General features: G+C 48.1%; 1 protein-coding gene across 1 annotated transcript in view; it reads right to left on the bottom strand.

The window, feature by feature from the left end:
- The window catches only part of trpm2 (transient receptor potential cation channel, subfamily M, member 2), a 134,008-nt gene that overhangs the window by 79,573 nt on the left and 31,235 nt on the right, over nucleotides 1–23,200 (bottom strand). The window contains exons 2-10 of the mRNA XM_041868944.2: nucleotides 22,537–22,699; nucleotides 22,235–22,415; nucleotides 15,680–15,846; nucleotides 5,869–6,049; nucleotides 5,375–5,436; nucleotides 4,986–5,186; nucleotides 4,672–4,774; nucleotides 3,830–3,951; nucleotides 2,535–2,897 (exon numbers count right to left, since the gene is read on the bottom strand). Of these exons, the coding sequence (XP_041724878.2) occupies nucleotides 2,535–2,897; nucleotides 3,830–3,951; nucleotides 4,672–4,774; nucleotides 4,986–5,186; nucleotides 5,375–5,436; nucleotides 5,869–6,049; nucleotides 15,680–15,846; nucleotides 22,235–22,415; nucleotides 22,537–22,699 (1,543 nt within the window). The remainder of the gene's footprint in view (nucleotides 1–2,534; nucleotides 2,898–3,829; nucleotides 3,952–4,671; nucleotides 4,775–4,985; nucleotides 5,187–5,374; nucleotides 5,437–5,868; nucleotides 6,050–15,679; nucleotides 15,847–22,234; nucleotides 22,416–22,536; nucleotides 22,700–23,200) is intronic.

The raw sequence follows: 23,200 nt of genomic DNA, 5'->3' as shown, positions 1-23,200 counted from the left end.
CTGTGGTGTTCCTCATCATAGCGCTTGATGGATTTTGCATTTGAAGAAACTTTCAAAGTTCTTGAAATGTTCCATATTGACTGACCTTCATGTCTTAAAGTAATGATGGACTGTCGTTTCTCTTTGCTTATTTGAGCTGTTCTTGCCATAATATGGACTTGGTCTTTTACCAAATAGGGCTATCTTCTGTATACCACCCCTACCTTGTCACAACACAACTGATTGGCTCAAACGCATTAAGAAGGAAATAAATTCTACAAATTAACTTTTAAGAAGGCACACTTGTTAATTGAAATGCATTCCAGGTGACTACCTCATGAAGCAGGTTGAGATAATACCAAAAGTGTGCAAAGCTGTCATCAAGGCAAAGGGTAGCTATTTGAAGAATCTAAAATATAAAATATATTTTCATTTGTTTAACACTTTTTTGGTTACTACATGATTCCATAAGTGTTATTTCATAGTTTTGATGTCTTCACTATTATTCTAGAATATAGAAAATAGTAAAAATAAAGAAAAACCCTAGAATGAGTAGGTGTTCAGAGAGAGAGAGAGAGAGAATATAGTAGGTAGTATAGTATAGTATAGAATGAGGAGGTGTTCAGAGAGAGAGAGAGAGAATATAGTAGGTAATATAGTATAGTATAGAATGAGTGTTGTGTGTTCTAAAACTTTTAACTGGTACTGTATATATACACTCTGGACTCTGACATTGCTCGTCCTAATTTTTCTATATTTCTTAATTCCATTCTTTTACTTTTTAGATTTGCGTGTATTGTTTTGTATTGATTAGATATTTCTGCACTGTTGGAGCTAGGAATACAAGCATTCCAGATCACCCGCAATAACATCTGCTAAATATGTGCATGTGACCAATACAATTTAATTTGATTTTGATTTGATTTGATTAAGTGGACAGCTACAGAAACCAGACATATAGTATCTATATACAGTGAGGGAAAAAAGTATTTGATCCCCTGCTGATTTTGTACGTTTGCCCACTGACAAAGACATGATCAGTCTATAATTTTAATGGTAGGTTTATTTGAACAGTAAGAGACAGAATAACAACAAAAAAATCCAGAAAAACGCATGTCATTAAGGTTTCGAGGCTGACGTTTGGCAACTCAAACCTTCAGCTCCCTCCACAGATGTTCTATGGGATTAAGGTCTGGAGACTGGCTAGGCCACTCCAGGACCTTAATGTGCTTCTTCTTGAGCCACTCCTTTGTTGCCTTGGCCGTGTGTTTTGGGTCATTGTCATGTTAGAATACCCATCCACGACTCATTTTCAATGCTTGGCCCCGTCCATCGTCCCTTTGATGCGGTGAAGTTGTCCTGTCCCCGTAGCAGAAAAACACCCCCGAAACATAATGTTTCCACCTCCATGTTTGACGGTGGGGATGGTGTTCTTGGGGTCATAGGCAGCATTCCTTCTCCTCCAAACACTGCGAGTTGAGTTGATGCCAAAGAGCTCCATTTTGGTCTCATCTGACCACAACACTTTCACCCAGTTCTCCTCTGAATCATTCATATGTTCATTGGCAAACTTCAGACGGGCCTGTATATGTGCTTTCTTGAGCAGGGGGACCTTGCGGGTGCTGCAGGATTTTAGTCCTTCACGGCGTAGTGTGTTACCAATTGTTTTCTTGGTGACTATGGTCCCAGCTGCCTTGAGATCATTGACAAGATCCTCTCGTGTAGTTCTGGGCTGATTCCTCACCGTTCTCATGATCATTGCAACTCCACGAGGTGAGATCTTGCATGGAGCCCCAGGCCGAGGGAGATTGACAGTTCTTTTGTGTTTCTTCCATTTGCGAATAATTGCAAATGACTGTTGTCACCTTCTCACCAAGCTGCTTGGCGATGGTCTTGTAGCCCATTCCAGCCTTGTGTAGATCTACAATCTTGACCCTGACATCCTTAGAGAGCTCTTTGGTCTTGGCCATGGTGGAGAGTTTGGAATCTGATTGATTGATTGCTTCTGTGGACAGGTGTCTTTTATACAGGTAACAAGCTGAGATTAGGAGCACTCCCTTTAAGAGTGTGCTCCTAATCTCAGCTCGTTACCTGTATAAAAGACACCTGGGAGCCAGAAATCTTTCTGATTGAGAGGGGGTCAAATACTTATTTCCCTCATTAAAATGCAAATCAATTTATAACATTTTTGACATGCGTTTTTCTGGATTTTTTTGTTGTTATTCTGTCTCTCACTGTTCAAATAAACCTACCATTAAAATTATAGACTGATCATTTCTTTGTCAGTGGGCAAACGTACAAAATCAGCAGGGGATCAAATACTTTTTTCCCTCACTGTAGTATATCTAGCTGGCAGCTACAGAAACCAGACATATAGTATATATATAGTATATCTAGCTGGCTGCTACAGAAAGCAGACATATAGTATATATATAGTATATCTAGCTGGCAGCTACACCAGACATCTAAATAACTGGCCACGATATTATGACACCACACCAGATCCAATGATTCTGTGACCATGACGATGCTGTCTGATACGGTCTGATACTCACTGTGACAGCTACATCCTCCTTGGGGTACCTGGTGGAGTGCAGGCCAGGCGGGGGGTAGAGGGGCTGGGTGAAACTGCCCAGTAGGTGGTGTATTTCATCCGAGACGTGACTGAGAGAGATGATCCTCCCTGCAGCGCCTCGAGGACTCAGGGTCTGACTCCGTCGACTCTTCTCGGTCTGGACGCGCTTGGCCAGGCGGCGCAGGAAGAAGCAGGAAGTGGGAAGCTGGGTGTAGAGGTCACACAGAGTGGTCTGGTCCCCCAGGAATTGTCTCAGACACACTCCGTTCTCCAGGAGCAGCCGGACAAACTGGGGCTTGTGGCCCAGCAGGGCTGAGAACATGGCCTGGTGCAGGTCACTGGACTGGAAAGGAGGAGAGGGATTTCTTCAATAATACTGTGATCTTGGAATTACCTTTAAAATATGAATTCTGTCTATAGCTAGGTTTCCATCCAACTGGCGACAAATTTTCATGCGAATATTCTAAAATCCGAATAAAGAAAATATGCGCAGTGTGTTTCCATCAAACGGAGTTGTTGCAGATAAAAGTCAGTGTGTGATGACAGTGCACACAAAATGTACTTTTTCGCTGAAGTTTTCATGTACCGAATAAAAATCTAAAGTTCAATGTGTTTCCATCGCATTTTTAAATCTACCAATAGTTTTGTCGCAAAACTGTTCTGTAGCTTAATAGCATGAACTGCATGGTTTCCCGAGTCATAGTGGGAGGACCACACAACATATCATCGCATGACTCCAAGTTTACTTCAATATGATGGTTATTATATCAATATTTGCTCATAAAGGCTTTTCCACCGCCATTTCTCACATTATTAATTTTACTGACACAAAAAGATCCCAACATGTCGAATGAACAAATGATCTGTCGTCATTTATGAAATTGTACCGAAACGTCCTATTTCCATCACAGCTGTCGTGATTTTTTTTTTATACAGTATGACTTTACTCGCATAAAATGTTTTTTTTATTTTGATCAAATTATACCCCATTTTCGTGGTATCCAATTGTGTAGTTATCCAATTATGGTAGGCCTGATTACCAACAATGACGAGACAGCCTACAGGGAGGAGGTGAGAGCCCTGGCGGAGTAGTGCCAAAGGGCTTGGAAGAGCCTCACTGCTTCTTTTACACACTGCTCTGCCCGAAAGTCGGCCGAAGCAATGTGTTGGAGGGGACACCGTACAACTCACTACCCTAGCCAGCTTGCAGGCGCCCGGTCTGCCATTAGGATTCAATAGAGCGTCATGAGTCAAGGAATCCCCCACCGGCCCTACCTTCCACTGGCTATCCTCAGTGAAGATGTCAGTCTTAGCGATGTCCACTCTGTTCCAGGCTACAGCTAGCTCCAGCTGTCTCTCCCAGCTCTCCCTCCCTACAGAGTCACTGCTCCTGTTGGCTGGGAGGGGAGGGGTTAGGGTTAGGGTTAGAGAGAGGGTTAGGGTTAGAGAGAGGGTTAGGGTTAGAGAGAGGGTTAGGGTTAGAGAGAGGGTTAGGGTTAGGGTTAGGGTTAGAGAGAGGGTTAGGGTTAGATTTATAGCTGTCTCTCCCAGCTCTCCCTCCCAACAGATCACTGCTCCTGTTGGCTGGGAGGGGAGGAGGAGAGAGAGGGAAACACCTGGATTAGAAATGGGGCCATGGTGTTTCCCTGAACTCTGGACCTTATAACTAAGGCAAACAGTTGCTGATCAGGTTACGTCTGCAGTTCAAAACCGATATGGAAACCATTCTTCCAAAGTGGAATTTAGAAAATGACTTACTCTGCATAATTTAGCCCTTGATGTCAGCAGTAATGCTCATGCTTAGAGCTTTAAATGGGACAGCCTGCATTAGTCTGGTAACGTGACACCATGATGCATCAGAAGGTCCAGATGAGGCACTCAGATTCCTCTAGAGATTATGATGAATGAGACTATTTACAGAACGTCTCAGTCTGAGAGACATCCTAAACTCAATCATCTACTTCAGGAAGAGTAAAGAAGAGTCTAAGGTTTCAACATTAACGCACAGTCTGGAAATCAAGCGGACTATTCTGACGTGCTGCTCGGGTACTCACCATTAGCAGTGTTACTCTGTGAACAACCTGCTATTCTGGGAGGCCACAAGGCCTGGCTGTTACCTTTGAGCAGCGCCTGGAGAATGGCCACATCAACATCCCCATGGTTGTCTTCACCCATACGGAACACTGTCAGTAGCTGAGGCATCCTGATGATGTCCTGAATCTGGAATAAAGGACTGAAAATCAGCTACAGTATAAAGTATTCACTTCCAGTACTCAAAACAAAGGCTTGAGGTGAAATCCAGCTAACTGCTTTAAGAAGAAGCTCCATGTATTTACGAGTCTTGTGAAACCAGAATGCCTGCTGCACTCACGTTTTGTAGAATGTGAGCTCGCAAGATCAGGCTGGTTTAACAAGGCTATGTATGTGTTACCTTCTTGGTCCATTCTAAGATCTTGAGCTCTGTGAAGGAGTCATACTCCGGACCAAAGAACCTCTTCATTAGCTGGTGGATGACAGACAGGGTAACCTTGGTAACAGGGAGACCAGCCACATGGGCGATGACGTCCGCCAGTCTCCCTGACCCCTCCAGGACGACACACGGGGTCCCATTCAGCATGGCACCGTAGATGGTCTGAGATGGGGGTGGGGTGATGCGTGGGAAGAGAGGTCAGGGGTCAGAAGTCACACTGCTCAAGACCATCCAGGATTGACAGAGTGCACAAGACCATCCAGTCAGAAAGAATACGCTGAAGAAACTAAAGGAATGATTAAACTACTGACCTGGTCCTCCATCCATCCCCACACACTGCTGATACTCACACTGAGAGTGCCTGGTCCTCCATCCAGCACTACACACACTGCTGGGATCCTCACTCCACTCTCTGGAGGAGACAGACAGACAGACAGACAGACAAATAGATAGATAGATAGATAGATAGATAGATAGATAGATAGATAGATAGATAGATAGATAGACAGACAGACAGACAGACAGACAGACAGACAGACAGACAGACAGACAGACAGACAGACAGACAGACAGACAGACAGACAGACAGACAGACAGACAGACAGACAGACAGACAGACAGACAGACAGACAGATAGATAGATAGATAGATAGATAGATAGATAGATAGATAGATAGATAGACAGACAGACAGACAGACACAGACGGGGGACTGACAGCAGATAACAGACAGTGAATTATTGACAAAGGGGTGCTGTGATTCTCATGTTTCTTTGACAAGGATACACACACAGAGAGATCAGAGAGAGAGATATTGATCACAATCAGAGCCCCTCTAGTCTCACCTCTGTTTCCCAGAGGCTGCTGGGAGATGAGTCTCTCTAGTCGGGAGCGTAGTTCAACCTCGACGCCGTAGCATCCGTGTGTTCCATCATCCACCAGTAAGAAGTGGGAGTGGTTGTTATCCAGACAGGAGAGGTTACCCTGGGACTGCATGTCCAGGGAGTAGTGGGCTGGGAACCGCCCCTGGACAGCACAGTAGAGTTTAGGGGTTAGGGTTAGGTAGGGAGGTGTTACAGGGAACCGCCCCTGAGGAAAGGAGGAGGGTTAGAGGGAGACAGAGCTTGTCTCAGACAGTGCGTCTACCCTGTCCTCTGGATAAGTAGTGTAGTGGTGGAGATTCCAACATATTGTGTGTGAGGCTCTAACAATCGAAGGGTTACGGCCTAAAGGAAGGGTTAGGGTTAGGGCCTAAAGGAAGGGTTAGGGTTAGGGTTAGGACCTAAAGGAAGGGTTAGGGTTAGGGTTAGGGTTAGGGTTAGGGTTAGGACCTAAAGGAAGGGTTAGGGTTAGGGTTAGGGTTAGGGTTAGGGTTAGGGTTAGGACCTAAAGGAAGGGTTAGGGTTAGGGTTAGGGCCTAAAGGAAGGGTTAGGGCCTGAAGGAAGGGTTAGGGTTAGGGTTAGGGTTAGGGTTAGGGCCTAAAGGAAGGGTAGAGAGTGATTTGGGAGAAGCTCTATAATTCTTCAGTTCATATCTCGGCTCTATAACTCTCTCTCTCTCTTTCTTCAGTTCATATCTCAGCTCTATAACTCTCTCTCTCTCTCCTCAGTTCATATCTCAGCTGTATAACTCTCTCTCTCTCCTCAGTTCATATCTCAGCTCTATAACTCTCTGAATTCAATTCAATTTCAATTTAAGGGCTTTATTGGCATGGGAAACGTATGTTAACATTGCCAAAGCAAGTGAAGTAGATAGTAAACAAAAGTGAAATAAACAATAAATATTAACAGTAAACATTACACTCAGAAGTTTCAAAAGAATAAAGACATTTCAAATGTCATATTATGTATATATACAGTGTTGTAACAATGTGCAAATAGTTAAAGTACAAATGGGAAAATAAATTAACATAAATATGGGTTGTATTTACAATGGTGTTTGTTCTTCACTGGTTGCCCTTTTCTTGTGGCAACAGGTCACAAATCTTGCTGCTGTGATTGCACACTGTGGTATTTCACCCAGTAGATATGGGAGTTTATCAAAATTGGATTTATTTTCGAATAATATTTGGCTCTGTGTAATCTGAGCAAAAGATGTGTCTCTAATATGGTCATACATTTGGCAGGAGGATAGGAAGTGCAGCTCAGTTTCCACCTCATTTTCAGGGCAGGGTGCACATAGCCTGTCTTCTCTTGAGAGCCAGGTCTACCTACGGCGGCCTTTCTCAATAGCAAGGCTATGCTTACTGAGTCTGTACATAGTCAAAGCTTTCCCTAATTTTGGGTCAGTCACAGTGGTCAGGTATTCTGCCACTGTGTACTCTCTGTTTAGGGCCAAATTGCATTCTAGTTTGCTCTGTTTTTTCGTACATTCTTTCCAATGTGTCAAGTAATTATATTTTTGTTTTCTCATGGGTCTAATTGTGTTGTTGTCCTGGGGCTCTGTGGGGTCTGTTTGTGTTTGTGAACAGAGTCCCAGGACCAGCTTGCTTAGGGGACTCTTCTCCAGGTTCATCTCTCTGTAGGTGATGGCTTTGTTATGGAAGGTTTGGGAATCACTTCCTTTTAGGTGGTTGTAGAATTTAATGGCTCTTTTCTGGATTTTGATCATTAGCACGTATCGGCCTAATTCTGCTCTGCATGCATTATTTGGTATTTTACGTTGTACACGGAGGATATTTTTGCAGAATTCTGCATGCAGTCTCTATTTGGTGTTTGTCCCATTTTGTGGATTTTTGGTTGGTGAGCGGATCCCAGACCTCACAACCATAAAGGGCAATGGGTTCTATAACTGATTCAATAATATTTAGCCAGACCTAATTGGTATGTCCATTTTTACGTTCCTTTTGATGGCATAGAAGGCCCTTCTTGCCTTGTCTCTCGGATCGTTCACAGCTTTCTAGTCGCCACAGACTAGTACATGTGTCAGTGATGCTGTAGGTGGGTGTAGTGGTGGAATCAAGCGCAGGACACCGAAGTACAGTCCAAAAGACTTTAGTGAAATTCCACAAGGGAAAAATGAACAAACTGGCCCGAAGGCGAAACTCCGCACGTAGGCGGACAAAACAAACGGGCGCACTACACAGGTGCGTAAAACGCTCCAACACAGTGGAGAGATAGCTCAACCGAGCGAATAATGTAAACCCGTCCAGTAACGCACGACAGACAATAAAGCAATCACACACAACACTGGACAAACACAACGAGAAACTTATAGGACGCTAATTAACCTAAACGATAACAGGTGTCACAACAAACAGACAAAAGCAAACGAACATAGAAACATGCAACGATGGCAGCTAGAATTCCGGAGACAACGAACGCCGAAGCCTGCCCGAACAAGGAAGAGAGGCAGCCTCAGCCGAAACCGTGACAGTACCCCCCCCTTGACGCGCGGCTCCAGACGTGCGCCGACTCCGGCCTCGGGGACGACCAGGAGGACGCGGAGCAGGGTGCGTCGGGTGCCCACGATGGAATTCCGTCAGGAGAGACGGGTCCAAAATGTCTCTCCTCGGCACCCAGCACCGTTCCTCCGGACCGTACCCCTCCCACTCCACTAGATATTGGAGACCCCCCATCCGACGTCTCGAATCCAAGATGGACCTCACGGAGTACGCCGGTGCCCCCTCGATGTCCAATTGGGGCGGAGGAGTCTCCCTGATCTCACTTTCTTGGAGTGGGCCAGCTACCACCGGCCTGAGAAGAGACACATGGAACGAGGGGTTAATACTTTTATATTCAACAGGTAGTTGTAATTTGTAACACACCTCGTTCAACCTTCTCAGGACTTTAAATGGCCCTACAAACCGCCGAACCAGTTTCCGACAGGGCAGGCGGAGGGGCAGGTTTCTGGTAGAGAGCCAGACTCGATCACCAGGTGCGTACACCGGTCCCTCACTGCGGTGGAGATCGGCGCTCGCCTTATGACGACGGAGGGCCCGCTGCAGGTGGACGTGTGCAGCGTTCCATGTCTCCTCCGAGCGCCGCGCCCACTCATCCACCGCAGGAGCCTCGATCTGGCTCTGCTGCCAAGGTGCCAGAACCGGCTGGTAACCTAACACACATTGAAAAGGGGTTAGGTTAGTGGAGGAATGGCGTAGGGAATTCTGGGCCATCTCGGCCCAGGGAACGTATTTGCCCACTCCTCCGGCCGGTCCTGGCAGTATGTTCTAAGAAACCTACCCACATCCTGGTTCACGCGTTCCACCTGCCCATTACTCTCCGGGTGGTAACCCGAGGTGAGGCTCACCGAGACCCCCAACCGCTCCATAAAGGCTCTCCAAACCCTGGAGGTAAATTGGGGACCTCGATCAGACACAATATCCTCGGGTACCCCGTAGTGCCGGAACACATGGGTGAATAGTGCTTCGGCAGTTTGCAGGGCAGTAGGAAGGCCCGGCATGGGGAGCAGACGACAGGCCTTAGAAAACCGGTCCACAACGACCAGTATAGTGGTATTTCCTGTGAAGGAGGAAGGTCAGTAAGGAAATCCACCGAGAGGTGAGACCATGGTCGTTGTGGAACGGGCAGGGGTAGTAACTTACCCCTAGGCAGATGTCTAGGCGCCTTACACTGGGCGCACACCGAGCAGGAGGAAACATAAACCCTCACATCCCTTGCCAACGTGGGCCACCAGTACTTGGCACTAAGACAGTGCACTGTCCGGCCGATACCAGGGTGTCCAGAGGAGGGTGACGTGTGAGCCCAATAGATCAATCGATCCCGAACCTCGAGCGGAACGTACCTCCGACCCTCCGGGCATTGCGGTGGACTAGGGTCGGTGCGTAACGCCCGCTCGAGCTCAGCATCGACCTCCCACACTACCGGTGCCACCAGACACGACTCCGGCAGTATGGGAGTGGGCTCCACGGACCTCTCCTCCGTGTCATACCGCCGAGACAGCGCATCTACCTTACCGTTCTGTGACCCAGGGATGTACGTGATCTTAAATGTAAACCGGGTCAAAAACATATTCCATCTTGCCTGGCGAGGGTTCAGCCTCCTCGCTGCCTGGATGTACTCCAGGTTACGGTGGTCCGTCAAAATGAGGAAAGGGTGTTGAGCCCCCTCAAGCCAGTGCCTCCACACCTTTAGGGCCTGTACCACGGCTAACAGCTCCCTGTCCCCTACGTCATAGTTTCGCTCCGCCGGACTGAGCTTCTTAGAATAAAAAGCACAGGGGCGGAGTTTAGGTGGCGCGCCTGACCGTTGTGAAAGCACGGCTCCTATACCGGCCTCAGACGCGTCCACCTCTACCTGAAATGGCAAAGAGGGATCCGGATGCGCCAGCACCGGGGCCGAGGTAAACAGGTCCTTCAGCCTCCCAAACGCCCTGTCCGCCTCGGCAGACCACTGCAGACGCACCGGACCCCCCTTCAAAAGAGACGTGATGGGAGCTGCTACCTGTCCAAAACCCCGGATAAACCTCCGGTAGTAATTCGCAAACCCCAAAAACTGCTGCACCTCCTTCACAGTGGTTGGTGTTTGCCAATTACGCACGGCTGACACCCGGTCTACCTCCATCTTCACCCCTGACGCAGACAACTGATACCCCAAAAAGGAGACCGACTCCTGGAAAAACAGACACTTCTCTGCCTTAACATACAGGTCGTGCTCCACCAGCCTCCGCAACACTCTGCGCACCAGGGCCACATGCTCGACTCGGGTAGGCGAGTACACGAGAATGTCATCTATGTACACAACCACCCCCTGCCCCTGCATGTCCCTGAAGATCTCATCCACGAACGATTGGAAAACTGACGGAGCGTTCATCAACCCGTATGGCATGACAAGATACTCGTAATGGCCCGAGGTGGTACTAAAGGCTGTCTTCCATTCATCGCCCTCCCTGATGCGCACCAAGTTGTACGCGCTCCTGAGATCTAATTTAGTGAAGAAATGCGCCCCATGCAATGACTCCGTCATGGTCGCAATCAGCGGGAGTGGATAACTGTACTTCACCGTGATCTGATTGAGACCACGGTAATCGATGCACGGGCGTAACCCACCATCCTTTTTCTTCACAAAAAAGAAACTCGAGGACGCAGGGGAAGTGGAAGGCCGTATGTATCCTTGTCTCAGAGATTCGTCAATGTAAGTCTCCATAGCTTTCTTCTCCTCCTGAGACAGAGGATACACATGGCTCCGTGGGAGCGCAGCTCCTGCCTGGAGGTCTATCGCACAATCTCCCTGCCTATGGGGCGGCAACTGCGTCGCCCTCGACTTACTAAACGCAATAGCCAAATCCCCATACTCAGGGGGAACGTGCAATGCGGGCACCTGGTTTGGACTCTCCACCGAGGTAGCCCCTACGGAAACGCCCAAACATCGACCCACACACTGGGCAGACCACTCCATCAGAGCCCTCTCCTGCCATGAAATAGATGGGTTATGGGTACTCAACCAGGGCATGCCCAGCACCACCGGATACGCAGGCGAGTCGATCAGAAATAGCTGAATCATCTCCTGATGACCCCCTGCGCACACATCCTAAGTGGCGCAGTGACCTCCCTGATCAAGCCCGCACCCAACGGACGGCTATCTAGGGCATGAACGGGGAAAGGGACATCAACAGGGAGACGGGGGATCCCTAAGGCTAAACAAAATTCTTATCAACAAAATTCCCAGCCGCGCCTGAATCTACCAGCGCCTTATGCTGGGAATGAGGTGCTACCTGTGGGAAACGCACAGGTATACAGAAATGTGCAACAGAGAGCTCTGGGTGAGTGGGGCGCCTACTCACCTGGAAGGACTCCCCAGTGCGGGACCTGTCGTCCTCTCCCCTAGGAGGCCATCCCCAGCACCTAGCCGCGGTGTGTCCTCCCCGACCACAGTTGGTGCAGGAGATGGACCCCCTCGTAAGCCGACCCCTCCTCTCTCTAGCGCCAGCGCCCCCGAGCTCCATGGGGCACGGCTCGGAGGCGCTGGAGGGTGAAATGGACGGACCCCCCTCGGAACGTCCGCGGGTAGCTAGCAGGTTATCCAGCCTGATGGACATGTCGACCAACTGGTCGAACGAGAGGCTGGTGTCCCTACAGGCCAGCTCCCTACGGACGTCCTCGCGTAGACTACATCTGTAGTGATCGCTGAGAGCCCGCTCATTCCACCCTGCATCCGCCGCTAGAGTACGGAATTCTAAGGCGAACTCCTGGGCACTCCTATTCCCCTGCCGGAGGAAGACCAGACGCTCCCCCGCCGCTTTCCCCTCCGGGGGATGGTCGAACACCGCCCTGAAGCGGCGGGAGAACTCGTCGTAGGTGATGGTGTTCGCGTCGATCCTCCTCCACTCTGCGTTGGCCCATTCCAACGCCTTCCCGGAAAGGCAGGAGATCAGGGCGGACACGCTCTCATGTCCCGAAGGCGCCGGGTGCACGGTGGCCAGGTAAAGCTCCACCTGGAGAAGGAATCCCTGACACGCGGCCGCGGTCCCATCGTAGGCCCTCGGGAGCGAGAGTCGAACTCCTCTGGCTTCCGGAGCGGGAATGGGCGGACTTGCCGATGGTGCTGGCAGAGAGGATGGCGGTGGAGGAGTCCCCCAGCCTCGGATGGTGGTGATCACCTCCTGCAGTGCGGACCCCATCTGCAGGATCTGGTCACTCTGTTCTCGGACCCTGTCCTCCAGCGTCGCCTGGGCTGCTGCGGCTCCTGCTGATTCCATTCTTGAAGGTGTGTGATTTTGTCAGTGATGCTGTAGGTGGGTGTAGTGGTGGAATCAAGCGCAGGACACCGAAGTACAGTCCAAAAGACTTTAGTGAAATTCCACAAGGGAAAAATGAACAAACTGGCCCGAAGGCGAAACTCCGCACGTAGGCGGACAAAACAAACGGGCGCACTACACAGGTGCGTAAAACGCTCCAACACAGTGGAGAGATAGCTCAACCGAGCGAATAATGTAAACCCGTCCAGTAACGCACGACAGACAATAAAGCAATCACACACAACACTGGACAAACACAACGAGAAACTTATAGGACGCTAATTAACCTAAACGATAACAGGTGTCACAACAAACAGACAAAAGCAAACGAACATAGAAACATGCAACGATGGCAGCTAGAATTCCGGAGACAACGAACGCCGAAGCCTGCCCGAACAAGGAAGAGAGGCAGCCTCGGCCGAAACCGTGACAACATGTCCCTGGGCCTGGAAATTATTGATTTCCCACTCCAGGATGGAGAAGCTGTCTTCATTAAAGTATGGGGATTCTAGTGGGGGGATATAGGTAGCACACAGGACATTTTTCTCTGTTGAGATACAGTGCATTCGGAATGTATTCAGACCCCTTGACTTTTTCCACATTTTGTTACGTTACAGCCTTCTTCAAAAATTGATTAAATTGTTTTTTTCCCTCATCAATCTACACACAATACCCCATAATGACAAAGCAAAAACAGGTTTTTATACATTTCTGCAAATGTATTAAAAATAAAACACTGAAATATCACATTTACATAAATATTCAGACACTTTACTCAGTACTTTGTTGAAGCACCTTTGGCAGCGATTACAGCCTCAAGTCTTCTTGGGTATGACGCTACAAGCTTGTCACACCTGCATTTGGGGAGATTCTCCCATTCTTCTCTGCAGATCCTCTCAAGCTCTGTCAGGTTGGATGGGGAGCGTCTCTGCACAGCTATTTTCAGGTCTCTCCAGAGATGTTCGATCGGGTTCAAGTCCGAACTCTGGCTGGGCCACTCAAGGACATTCAGAGACTTGTCCCGAAGCCACTCATGCGTTGTCTTGGTTGTGTGCTTAGGGTTGTTCCTGTTGGAAGGTGAACCTTTGACCCAGTCTGAGGTCCTGAGCGCTCTGGTGCAGGTTTTCATCAAAGATCTCTCTGTACTTTGCTCCGTCATCTTTCCCTTGATCCTGACTAGTCTCCCAGTCCCTGCCGCTGAAAAACATCCCCACAGCATGATGCTGCCACCACCATGGTTCGCCATAGGGATGGTGCCAGGTTTCCTCCAGATGTGACGCTTGGCATTTAGGCCAAAGAGTTCAATCTTGGTTTTATCAGACCAGAGAATCTTGTTTCTCATGGTCTGAGTCCTTTAGGTGCCTTTTGGCAAACTCCAAGTGGGCTGTCATATGCCTTTTACTGAGGAGTGGCTTACGTCTGGCCACTCTACCATAAAGGCCTGATTGGTGGAGTGCTGCAGAGATGGCTGTCCTTCTGGAAGGTTCTCCCATCTCCACATAGGAAACTCTGGAGCTCTGTCAGAGTGACCATCGGGTTCTTGGTCATCTCCCTGACCAAGGCTTTCTCCGCCGATTGCTCAGTTTGGACGGGCAGCCAGCTCTAGGAAGAGTCTTGGTGGTTCCAAACTTCTTCCACTTAAGAATGATGGAGGCCACTGTGTTCTTGGGGACCTTCAATGCTGCAGAAATGTTTTGGTACCCTTCCCCAGATCTGTGCCTCGACACAATCCTGTCTCGGAGCTCTACGGACAATTCCTTCCACCTCATGGCTTGGTTTTTCCTCTGACATGCACTGTCAACTGTGGGACCATATATAGACAGTTGTGTTTCTTTGCAAATCATGTCCAATCAATTGAATTTACCACAGGTGGACTCCAATCAAGTTGTAGAAACATCTCAAGGATGAATGAGGCCATGAGTGGCGCAGTGGTCTAAGGCACTGCATCGCAGTGCTAACTGTGCCACTAGAGATCCTGGTTCGAATCCAGGCTCTGTCGCAGCCGGCCGCGACCGGGAGACTCATGGGCGGCGCACAATTGGCCCAGCGTCGTCCAGGGTAGGGGAGGGAATGGCCGGCAGGGATGTAGCTCAGTTGATAGAGCATGGCGTTTGCAACGCCAGGGTTGTGGGTTCGATTCCCACTGGGGGCCAGTATAAAAAAAAGATGTATTCACTAACTGTAAGTCGCTCTGGATAAGAGCGTCTGCTAAATGACTAAAATGAAATGAAATGAAATGAATGAATGCTCATGGGGCGGCGCACAATTGGCCCAGCGTCGTCCAGGGTAGGGGAGGGAATGGCCGGCAGGGATGGTTGGCAGGGATGTAGCTCAGTTGATAGAGCATGGCGTTTGCAATGCCAGGGTTGTGGGTTCGATTCCCACGGGGGGCCAGTATGAAAAATAAAAAAATAATGTATGCACTCACTAACTGTAAGTCGCTCTGGATAAGAGCGTCTGCTAAATGACGTGCTCAATTTCAAGTCTCATAGCAAAGGGTCTGAATAGTTATGTAAATAAGGTATTTCATTTTAATAAATGTGCAAAAATTTATATAAACCTGTTTTCGCTTTGTCATTATTGTGTGTAGATTGATGAGGATTTTTTATTTTTAATCCATTTTTGAATAAGTCTGTAACGTAACAACATTTGGAAAAAGGGAAGTGTTCTGAATAACTTTCCAAATGCACCGTATCTCAGCTGTATAACTCTCTCTCTCTCTCTTCAGTTCATATCTCGGCTCTATAACTCTCTCTCTCTCTCTCTCTCTCTCTCTCTCTCTCTCTCTCTCTCTCTCTCTCTCTCTCTCTCTCGCCTCTCTCTCTCTCTCTCTCTCTCTCTCTCTCTCTCTCTCTCTCTCTCTCTCTCTCTCTCTCTCTCTCTCTCTCTCTCTCTCTCTCTCTCTCTCTCTCTCTCTCTCTCTCTCTCTCTCTCTCTCTCTCTCTCTCTCCAGTCCTTACCTCAGGGTGTACCAGGGTTCTTCTGTTGTGTATGGCTCCCCAGGTCGCCACTCCAATGGCCACTATTTGCCCCGCCATAGAGTCACTGCTGAGGATGTAATCCCTCACCGCCTGGCCTACATGCTTCATCACACCTGCATGTGTGCCACCTGTAATGATCCAGGCACCTATAATGAACACAGGTTAACAAGTTACAGGTTAACCATGCTCCTGCACAGACCACAGGCCATGACAACAGGCCATGACAACAGACCACAGGCCATGACAACAGGCCATGACAACAGACCACAGGCCATGACAACAGGCCATGACAACAGACCACAGGCCATGACAACAGGCCATGACAACAGACCACAGGCCATGACAACAGGCCATGACAACAGACCACAGGCCATGACAACAGGCCATGACAACAGACCACAGGCCATGACAACAGGCCATGACAACAGGACATGACAACAGACCACAGGCCATGACAACAGACCACAGACCACAGACCACAGGCCATGACAACAAATCAAATCAAATTGTATTTGTCACATACACGTGTTTAGCAGATGTTATAGCGGGTGTAGCGAAATGCTTGTGCTTCTAGCTCCGACAGTGCAGTAATATCTAACAAGTAATATCTAACAATTTCACAACATATACCCAATACACACAACTCTAAGTAAGGAATGGAATTTAAGAATATATACATATATGGACAAGCAATGACAGAGCGGCATGGACTAAGATACAGTAGAATATTATAGAATAGAATGCAGTATATACATATGAGATGAGTAGTCCAAGATATGGAAACATTATTAAAGTGACTAGTGTTCCATTTCTTAAAGTGGCCAGTGATTTCAATAGGCAGCAGCAGCCTCTAATGTGCTAGTGATGGCTATTTAACAGTCTGATGGCCTTGAGATAGAAGCTGTTTTTCATTCTCTCGGTCCCAGCTTTGATGCACCTGTACTGACCTCGCCTTCTGGATGATAGCGGGGTGAACAGGCAGTGGCTCGGGTGGTTGATGTCCTTGATTATCTTTTTGGCCTTCCTGTGACATCGGGTGCTGTATGTGTCTTGGAGGGCGGGTAGTTTGCCCCCGGTAATGCGTTGGGCAGACCGTACCACCCTCTGGAGAGCCCTGTGGTTGCGGGCGGTGCAGTTGCCGTACCAAGCGGTGATACAGCCCGACAAGATGCTCTCAATTGTGCATCTGTATAAGTTTGTGATGGTTTTAGGTGCTAAGCCGAATTTCTTCAGCCTCCTGAGGTTGAAGAGGCTCTGTTGCGCCTTCTTCACCACACTGTCTGTGTGGGTGGACCATTTCAGTTTGTCAGTGACGTGTACGCCAAGGAACTTGAAGCTTTCCACCTTCTCCACTACGGTCACGTCGATGTGGATAGGGGGGTGCACCCTCTGCTGTTTCCTGAAATCCACGATTATCTTCTTTGTTTTGTTGACGTTGAGTGAGAGGATAATTTCCTGGCACCACACTCCCAGAGCCCTCACCTCCTCCCTGTAGGCTGTCTCGTCATCGTTGGTAATCAAGCCTACGACTGTTGTGTCGTCTGCTAACTTGATGATTGAGTTGGAGGCGTGCATGGCCACGCAGTCATGGGTGAACAGGGAGTACAGGAGGGGGCTGAGCACGCATCCTTGTGGGGCCCCAGTGTTGAGGATCAGCGAAGTGGAGATGTTGTTTCCTACCTTCACCACCTGGGGGCGGCCCGTCAGGAAGTCCAGGACCCAGTTGCACAGGTCGGGGTTCAGACCCAGGGCCTCGAGCTTAATGATGAGCTTGGAGGGTACTATGGTGTTGAATGCTGAGCTATAGTCAATGAACAGCATTCTTACATAGGTATTCCTCTTGTCCAGATGGGATAGGGCAGTGTGCAGTGTGATGGCGATTGCATCGTCTGTGGATCGATTGGGGCGGTAAGCAATTTGAAGTGGGTCTAGGTTGACAGGTAAGGTAGAGGTGATATGATCCTTGACTAATCTCTCAAAGCACTTCATGATGAGGTGAGTGCTACAGGGCGATAGTCATTTAGTTCAGTTACCTTTGCTTTCTTGGGTACAGGAACAATGGTGGCCATCTTGAAGCATGTGGGAACAGCAGACTGGGAAAGGGAGAGATTGAATATGTCCGTAAACACACAAGCCAGCTGGTCTGCGCATGCTCTGAGGACGCGGCTAGGGATGCCATCTGGGCCGGCAGCCTTGCGAGGGTTAACATGCTTAAATGTCTTAATCACGTCGGCCATGGAGAAGGAGAGGCCACAGTCCTTGGTAGTGGGCCTCGTCGGTGGCACTGTGTTATCCTCAAAGCGGGGGAAGAAGGTATTTAGCTTGTCTGGAAGCGAGACGTCGGTGTCGGCGACGTGGCTGGTTTTCTTTTTGTAGTCCGTGATTGTCTGTAGACCCTGCCACATACGTCTCGTGTCTGAGCCGTTGAATTGCGACTCCACTTTGTCTCTATACTGATGTCTTGCCAGTTTAATTGCCTTAAAAATAGCTACACTGTTTGTATTCTGCCATATTCCCAGTCACCTTGCCATGGTTGAATGCGGTGGTTCGCGCTTTCAGTTTTGTGTGAATGCTGCCATCTGTCCACGGTTTCTGGTTAGGGTAGATTTTAATAGTCACAGTGGGCACAACATCACCTATACACTTCCTGATAAACTCAGTCACCGTTTCAGTGTATATGTCTAAATTATTTTCAGAAACTACCCGGAACATATCCCAGTCCGCGTGATCAAAACAATCTTGAAGCGTGGATTCCGATTGGTCAGACCAGCGTTGAATAGTCCTTACTTCCTGTTTGAGTTTCTGCCTATAGGAAGGGAGGAACAAAATGGAGACGTGGTCAGATTTGCCGAAAGGAGGGCGGGGGAGGGCCTTATAACCATCCCGGAAGTTCGAATAGCAATGGAAGAGGATTTTAGCAGCCCGTGTACAACAGTCGATATGTTGATAGAACTTCGGCAGCCTAGTCCTCAAATTTGCTTTGTTAAAATCCCCGGCTACAATAAATGCAGCCTCAGGATATGTGGTTTGCATAAAGTCCAGTGAAGTTCTTTGAGGGCCGTCGTGGTATCGGCTTGAGGGGGGATATACACGGCCGGGACTATAACCGAAGAGAATTCTCTTGGGAGATAATACGGTCGGCATTTGATTGTGAGGTATTCTAGGTCGGGTGAACAGAAGGACTCGAGTTCCTGTATATTACTACAATTACACCATGAGTCGTTAATCATGAACAGACCACAGACCACAGGCCATGACAACAGACCACAGACCACAGGCCATGACAACAGATCACAGGCCATGCCAACAGACCACAGGCCATGACAACAGACCACAGACCACAGGCCATGACAACAGACCACAGACCACAGGCCATGACAACAGATCACAGGCCATGCCAACAGACCACAGGCTATGACAACAGACCACAGGCCATGACAACAGACCACAGGCCATGACAACATACCACAGGCCATGACAACAGACCACAGGCCATGACAACAGGCCATGACAATAGACCACAGACCATGACAACAGACCACAGGCCATGACAACAGACCACAGGCCATGACAACAGACCACAGGCCATGACAACAGACCACAGGCCATGCCAACATACCACAGGCCATGACAACAGACCACAGGCCATGATAACAGACCACAGGCCATGACAACAGACCACAGGCCATGACAACAGACCACAGGCCATGACAACAGGCCATGACAATAGACCACAGACCATGACAACAGACCATAGGCCATGACAACAGGCCATGACAACAGGCCATGACAACCGACCATAGGGCTCAAACCAGGGACATTCTGCACACAACAGCACTCTCCACCCAAAACCAACAGAGGACAGTACCACAAGTCTGCCACGGGAAAGAGAAGCAGATCAGGCTTACTGCACCTATAAAAAGCTCTGACGAAGGCCAAGAGGTAGACGTGTAAGCTTGAATAAGATAAGTGATACTAGCAAGAGCAGTGTGAAGTTTCCGCTTTTCTTTGAGGCTTACTGTACCCTAAACTAAATACCATTACGGTCAATATTGTTGGACCTATCTTGTACCTGTAGTTTGGAGCCAGTCAGTCAGGCGAGTCTGTTGTTACCTGTAGTCAGGTCAGTACTCTACCTGTAGTCTGTTGTTACCTGTAGTCAGGTCAGTACTCTACCTGTAGTCTGTTGTTACCTGTAGTCAGGTCAGTACTCTACCTGTAGTCTGTTGTTACCTGTAGTCAGGTCAGTACTCTACCTGTAGTCTGTTGTTACCTGTAGTCAGGTCAGTACTGCACCTGTAGTCTGTTGTTACCTGTAGTCAGGTCAGTACTCTACCTGTATTCTGTTGTTACCTGTAGTCAGGTCAGTACTCTACCTGTAGTCTGTTGTTACCTGTAGTCAGGTCAGTACTCTACCTGTAGTCTGTTGTTACCTGTAGTCAGGTCAGTACTGCACCTGTAGTCTGTTGTTACCTGTAGTCAGGTCAGTACTCTACCTGTAGTCTGTTGTTACCTGTAGTCAGGTCAGTCCTGTACCTGTAGTCTGTTGTTACCTGTAGTCAGGTCAGTACTCTACCTGTAGTCTGTTGTTACCTGTAGTCAGGTCAGTCCTCTACCTGTAGTCTGTTGTTACCTGTAGTCAGGTCAGTCCTCTACCTGTAGTCTGTTGTTACCTGTAGTCAGGTCAGTACTCTACCTGTAGTCTGTTGTTACCTGTAGTCAGGTCAGTACTCTACCTGTAGTCTGTTGTTACCTGTAGTCAGGTCAGTACTGCACCTGTAGTCTGTTGTTACCTGTAGTCAGGTCAGTACTCTACCTGTAGTCTGTTGTTACCTGTAGTCAGGTCAGTACTCTACCTGTAGTCTGTTGTTACCTGTAGTCAGGTCAGTACTGCACCTGTAGTCTGTTGTTACCTGTAGTCAGGTCAGTACTCTACCTGTAGTCTGTTGTTACCTGTAGTCAGGTCAGTACTCTACCTGTAGTCTGTTGTTACCTGTAGTCAGGTCAGTACTGCACCTGTAGTCTGTTGTTACCTGTAGTCAGGTCAGTACTGCACCTGTAGTCTGTTGTTACCTGTAGTCAGGTCAGTACTCTACCTGTAGTCTGTTGTTACCTGTAGTCAGGTCAGTCCTCTACCTGTAGTCTGTTGTTACCTGTAGTCAGGTCAGTACTCTACCTGTAGTCTGTTGTTACCTGTAGTCAGGTCAGTCCTCTACCTGTAGTCTGTTGTTACCTGTAGTCAGGTCAGTACTCTACCTGTAGTCTGTTGTTACCTGTAGTCAGGTCAGTACTCTACCTGTAGTCTGTTGTTACCTGTAGTCAGGTCAGTACTGCACCTGTAGTCTGTTGTTACCTGTAGTCAGGTCAGTACTCTACCTGTAGTCTGTTGTTACCTGTAGTCAGGTCAGTACTCTACCTGTAGTCTGTTGTTACCTGTAGTCAGGTCAGTACTGCACCTGTAGTCTGTTGTTACCTGTAGTCAGGTCAGTACTCTACCTGTAGTCTGTTGTTACCTGTAGTCAGGTCAGTACTCTACCTGTAGTCTGTTGTTACCTGTAGTCAGGTCAGTACTCTACCTGTAGTCTGTTGTTACCTGTAGTCAGGTCAGTACTCTACCTGTGTCTGTTGTTACCTGTAGTCAGGTCAGTACTGTACCTGTAGTCTGTTGTTACCTGTAGTCAGGTCAGTACTCTACCTGTAGTCTGTTGTTACCTGTAGTCAGGTCAGTACTCCACCTGTAGTCTGTTGTTACCTGTAGTCAGGTCAGTACTCTACCTGTAGTCTGTTGTTACCTGTAGTCAGGTCAGTACTCTACCTGTAGTCTGTTGTTACCTGTAGTCAGGTCAGTACTCTACCTGTAGTCTGTTGTTACCTGTAGTCAGGTCAGTACTCTACCTGTAGTCTGTTGTTACCTGTAGTCAGGTCAGTACTCTACCTGTAGTCTGTTGTTACCTGTAGTCAGGTCAGTACTCTACCTGTAGTCTGTTGTTACCTGTAGTCAGGTCAGTACTCTACCTGTAGTCTGTTGTTACCTGTAGTCAGGTCAGTACTCTACCTGTGTCTGTTGTTACCTGTAGTCAGGTCAGTACTGTACCTGTAGTCTGTTGTTACCTGTAGTCAGGTCAGTACTCTACCTGTAGTCTGTTGTTACCTGTAGTCAGGTCAGTACTCTACCTGTAGTCTGTTGTTACCTGTAGTCAGGTCAGTACTCTACCTGTAGTCTGTTGTTACCTGTAGTCAGGTCAGTACTCTACCTGTAGTCTGTTGTTACCTGTAGTCAGGTCAGTACTCTACCTGTAGTCTGTTGTTACCTGTAGTCAGGTCAGTACTCTACCTGTAGTCTGTTGTTACCTGTAGTCAGGTCAGTACTCTACCTGTAGTCTGTTGTTACCTGTAGTCAGGTCAGTACTCTACCTGTAGTCTGTTGTTACCTGTAGTCAGGTCAGTACTCTACCTGTAGTCTGTTGTTACCTGTAGTCAGGTCAGTACTCTACCTGTAGTCTGTTGTTACCTGTAGTCAGGTCAGTACTCTACCTGTAGTCTGTGCCACTTTGATGAGGCCCCTGCGGAACAGTGCTGTGAGGTGAGGTTTCATGTAGAAGTTCTTGGCCCCGCCGGTGACAGAGATGATCAGGTTGGGAGGAGGGAGCTTCCACTGTTCTGTCAGCAGCTGGTACAGCAGTTCTGGAGAAGTGTCTGAGGAGACACGCACGTACTGGAGAACACACAGAACGGCACAGACACACAGACAGACACATATACATGTATTAACACACAAAAGACAACAATGAATACATCTTAACATGAATTCACTGAAATTCAGATTTAATTTGTACCTTGCCGATCTTCTGTCCCAGGTCACCAAACCTGATGTCTCCATAAGCGTCAGTAGGGACCTCCTGTCGGTGTCTGGCCCATGTCTCTCCCAGGCAGTTCTCAGGTTTGATAGAGTCATCAACATGGTGGATCCTCTGGTAACCACACTTACAGATCCCCTCTCTGTGGAAGACAAACAGTCATCAAAGAACCAGTCATTAGAGAACCATTTGTATTTGTATTTGTTATGGATCCCCATTAGTTCCTGCCAAGGTAGCTACAATTTTAAAAACATTACAATACATTCACAGATTTCACAACACACTGTGTGCCCTCAGGCCCCTACTCCACCACTACCACATATATACATACTAATACATAATACATGTGTACCTTGTGTGTATAGTGTGTATGTTATATTGTGTGTGTGTTTGCATGTGTCTGTGTCTATGTTTGTGTTGCTTCACAGTCCCCACTGTGTTTTTTAAAATCTGTTTTTACATTAGAGAAATAGTCATTATAGAACCAGTCTTCAGAGAACCAGTCATTAAAGAACCAGCCATTATAGAACCAGTCATTAGAGAACCAGTCATTAGAGAACTAGTCATTATAGAACCAGTATTTATAGTACCAGTCATTTCAGAACCAGTCATTAGAGAACCAGTCATTATAGAACCAGTCATT

This window comes from Coregonus clupeaformis, chromosome 40, assembly GCF_020615455.1.
Source record: "Coregonus clupeaformis isolate EN_2021a chromosome 40, ASM2061545v1, whole genome shotgun sequence".
In the NCBI taxonomy this organism is placed as follows: domain Eukaryota; kingdom Metazoa; phylum Chordata; class Actinopteri; order Salmoniformes; family Salmonidae; genus Coregonus; species Coregonus clupeaformis.
The sequence above is the reverse complement of the archived record's forward strand: the minus strand, read 5'-3'. Positions and strand labels throughout refer to the sequence as shown.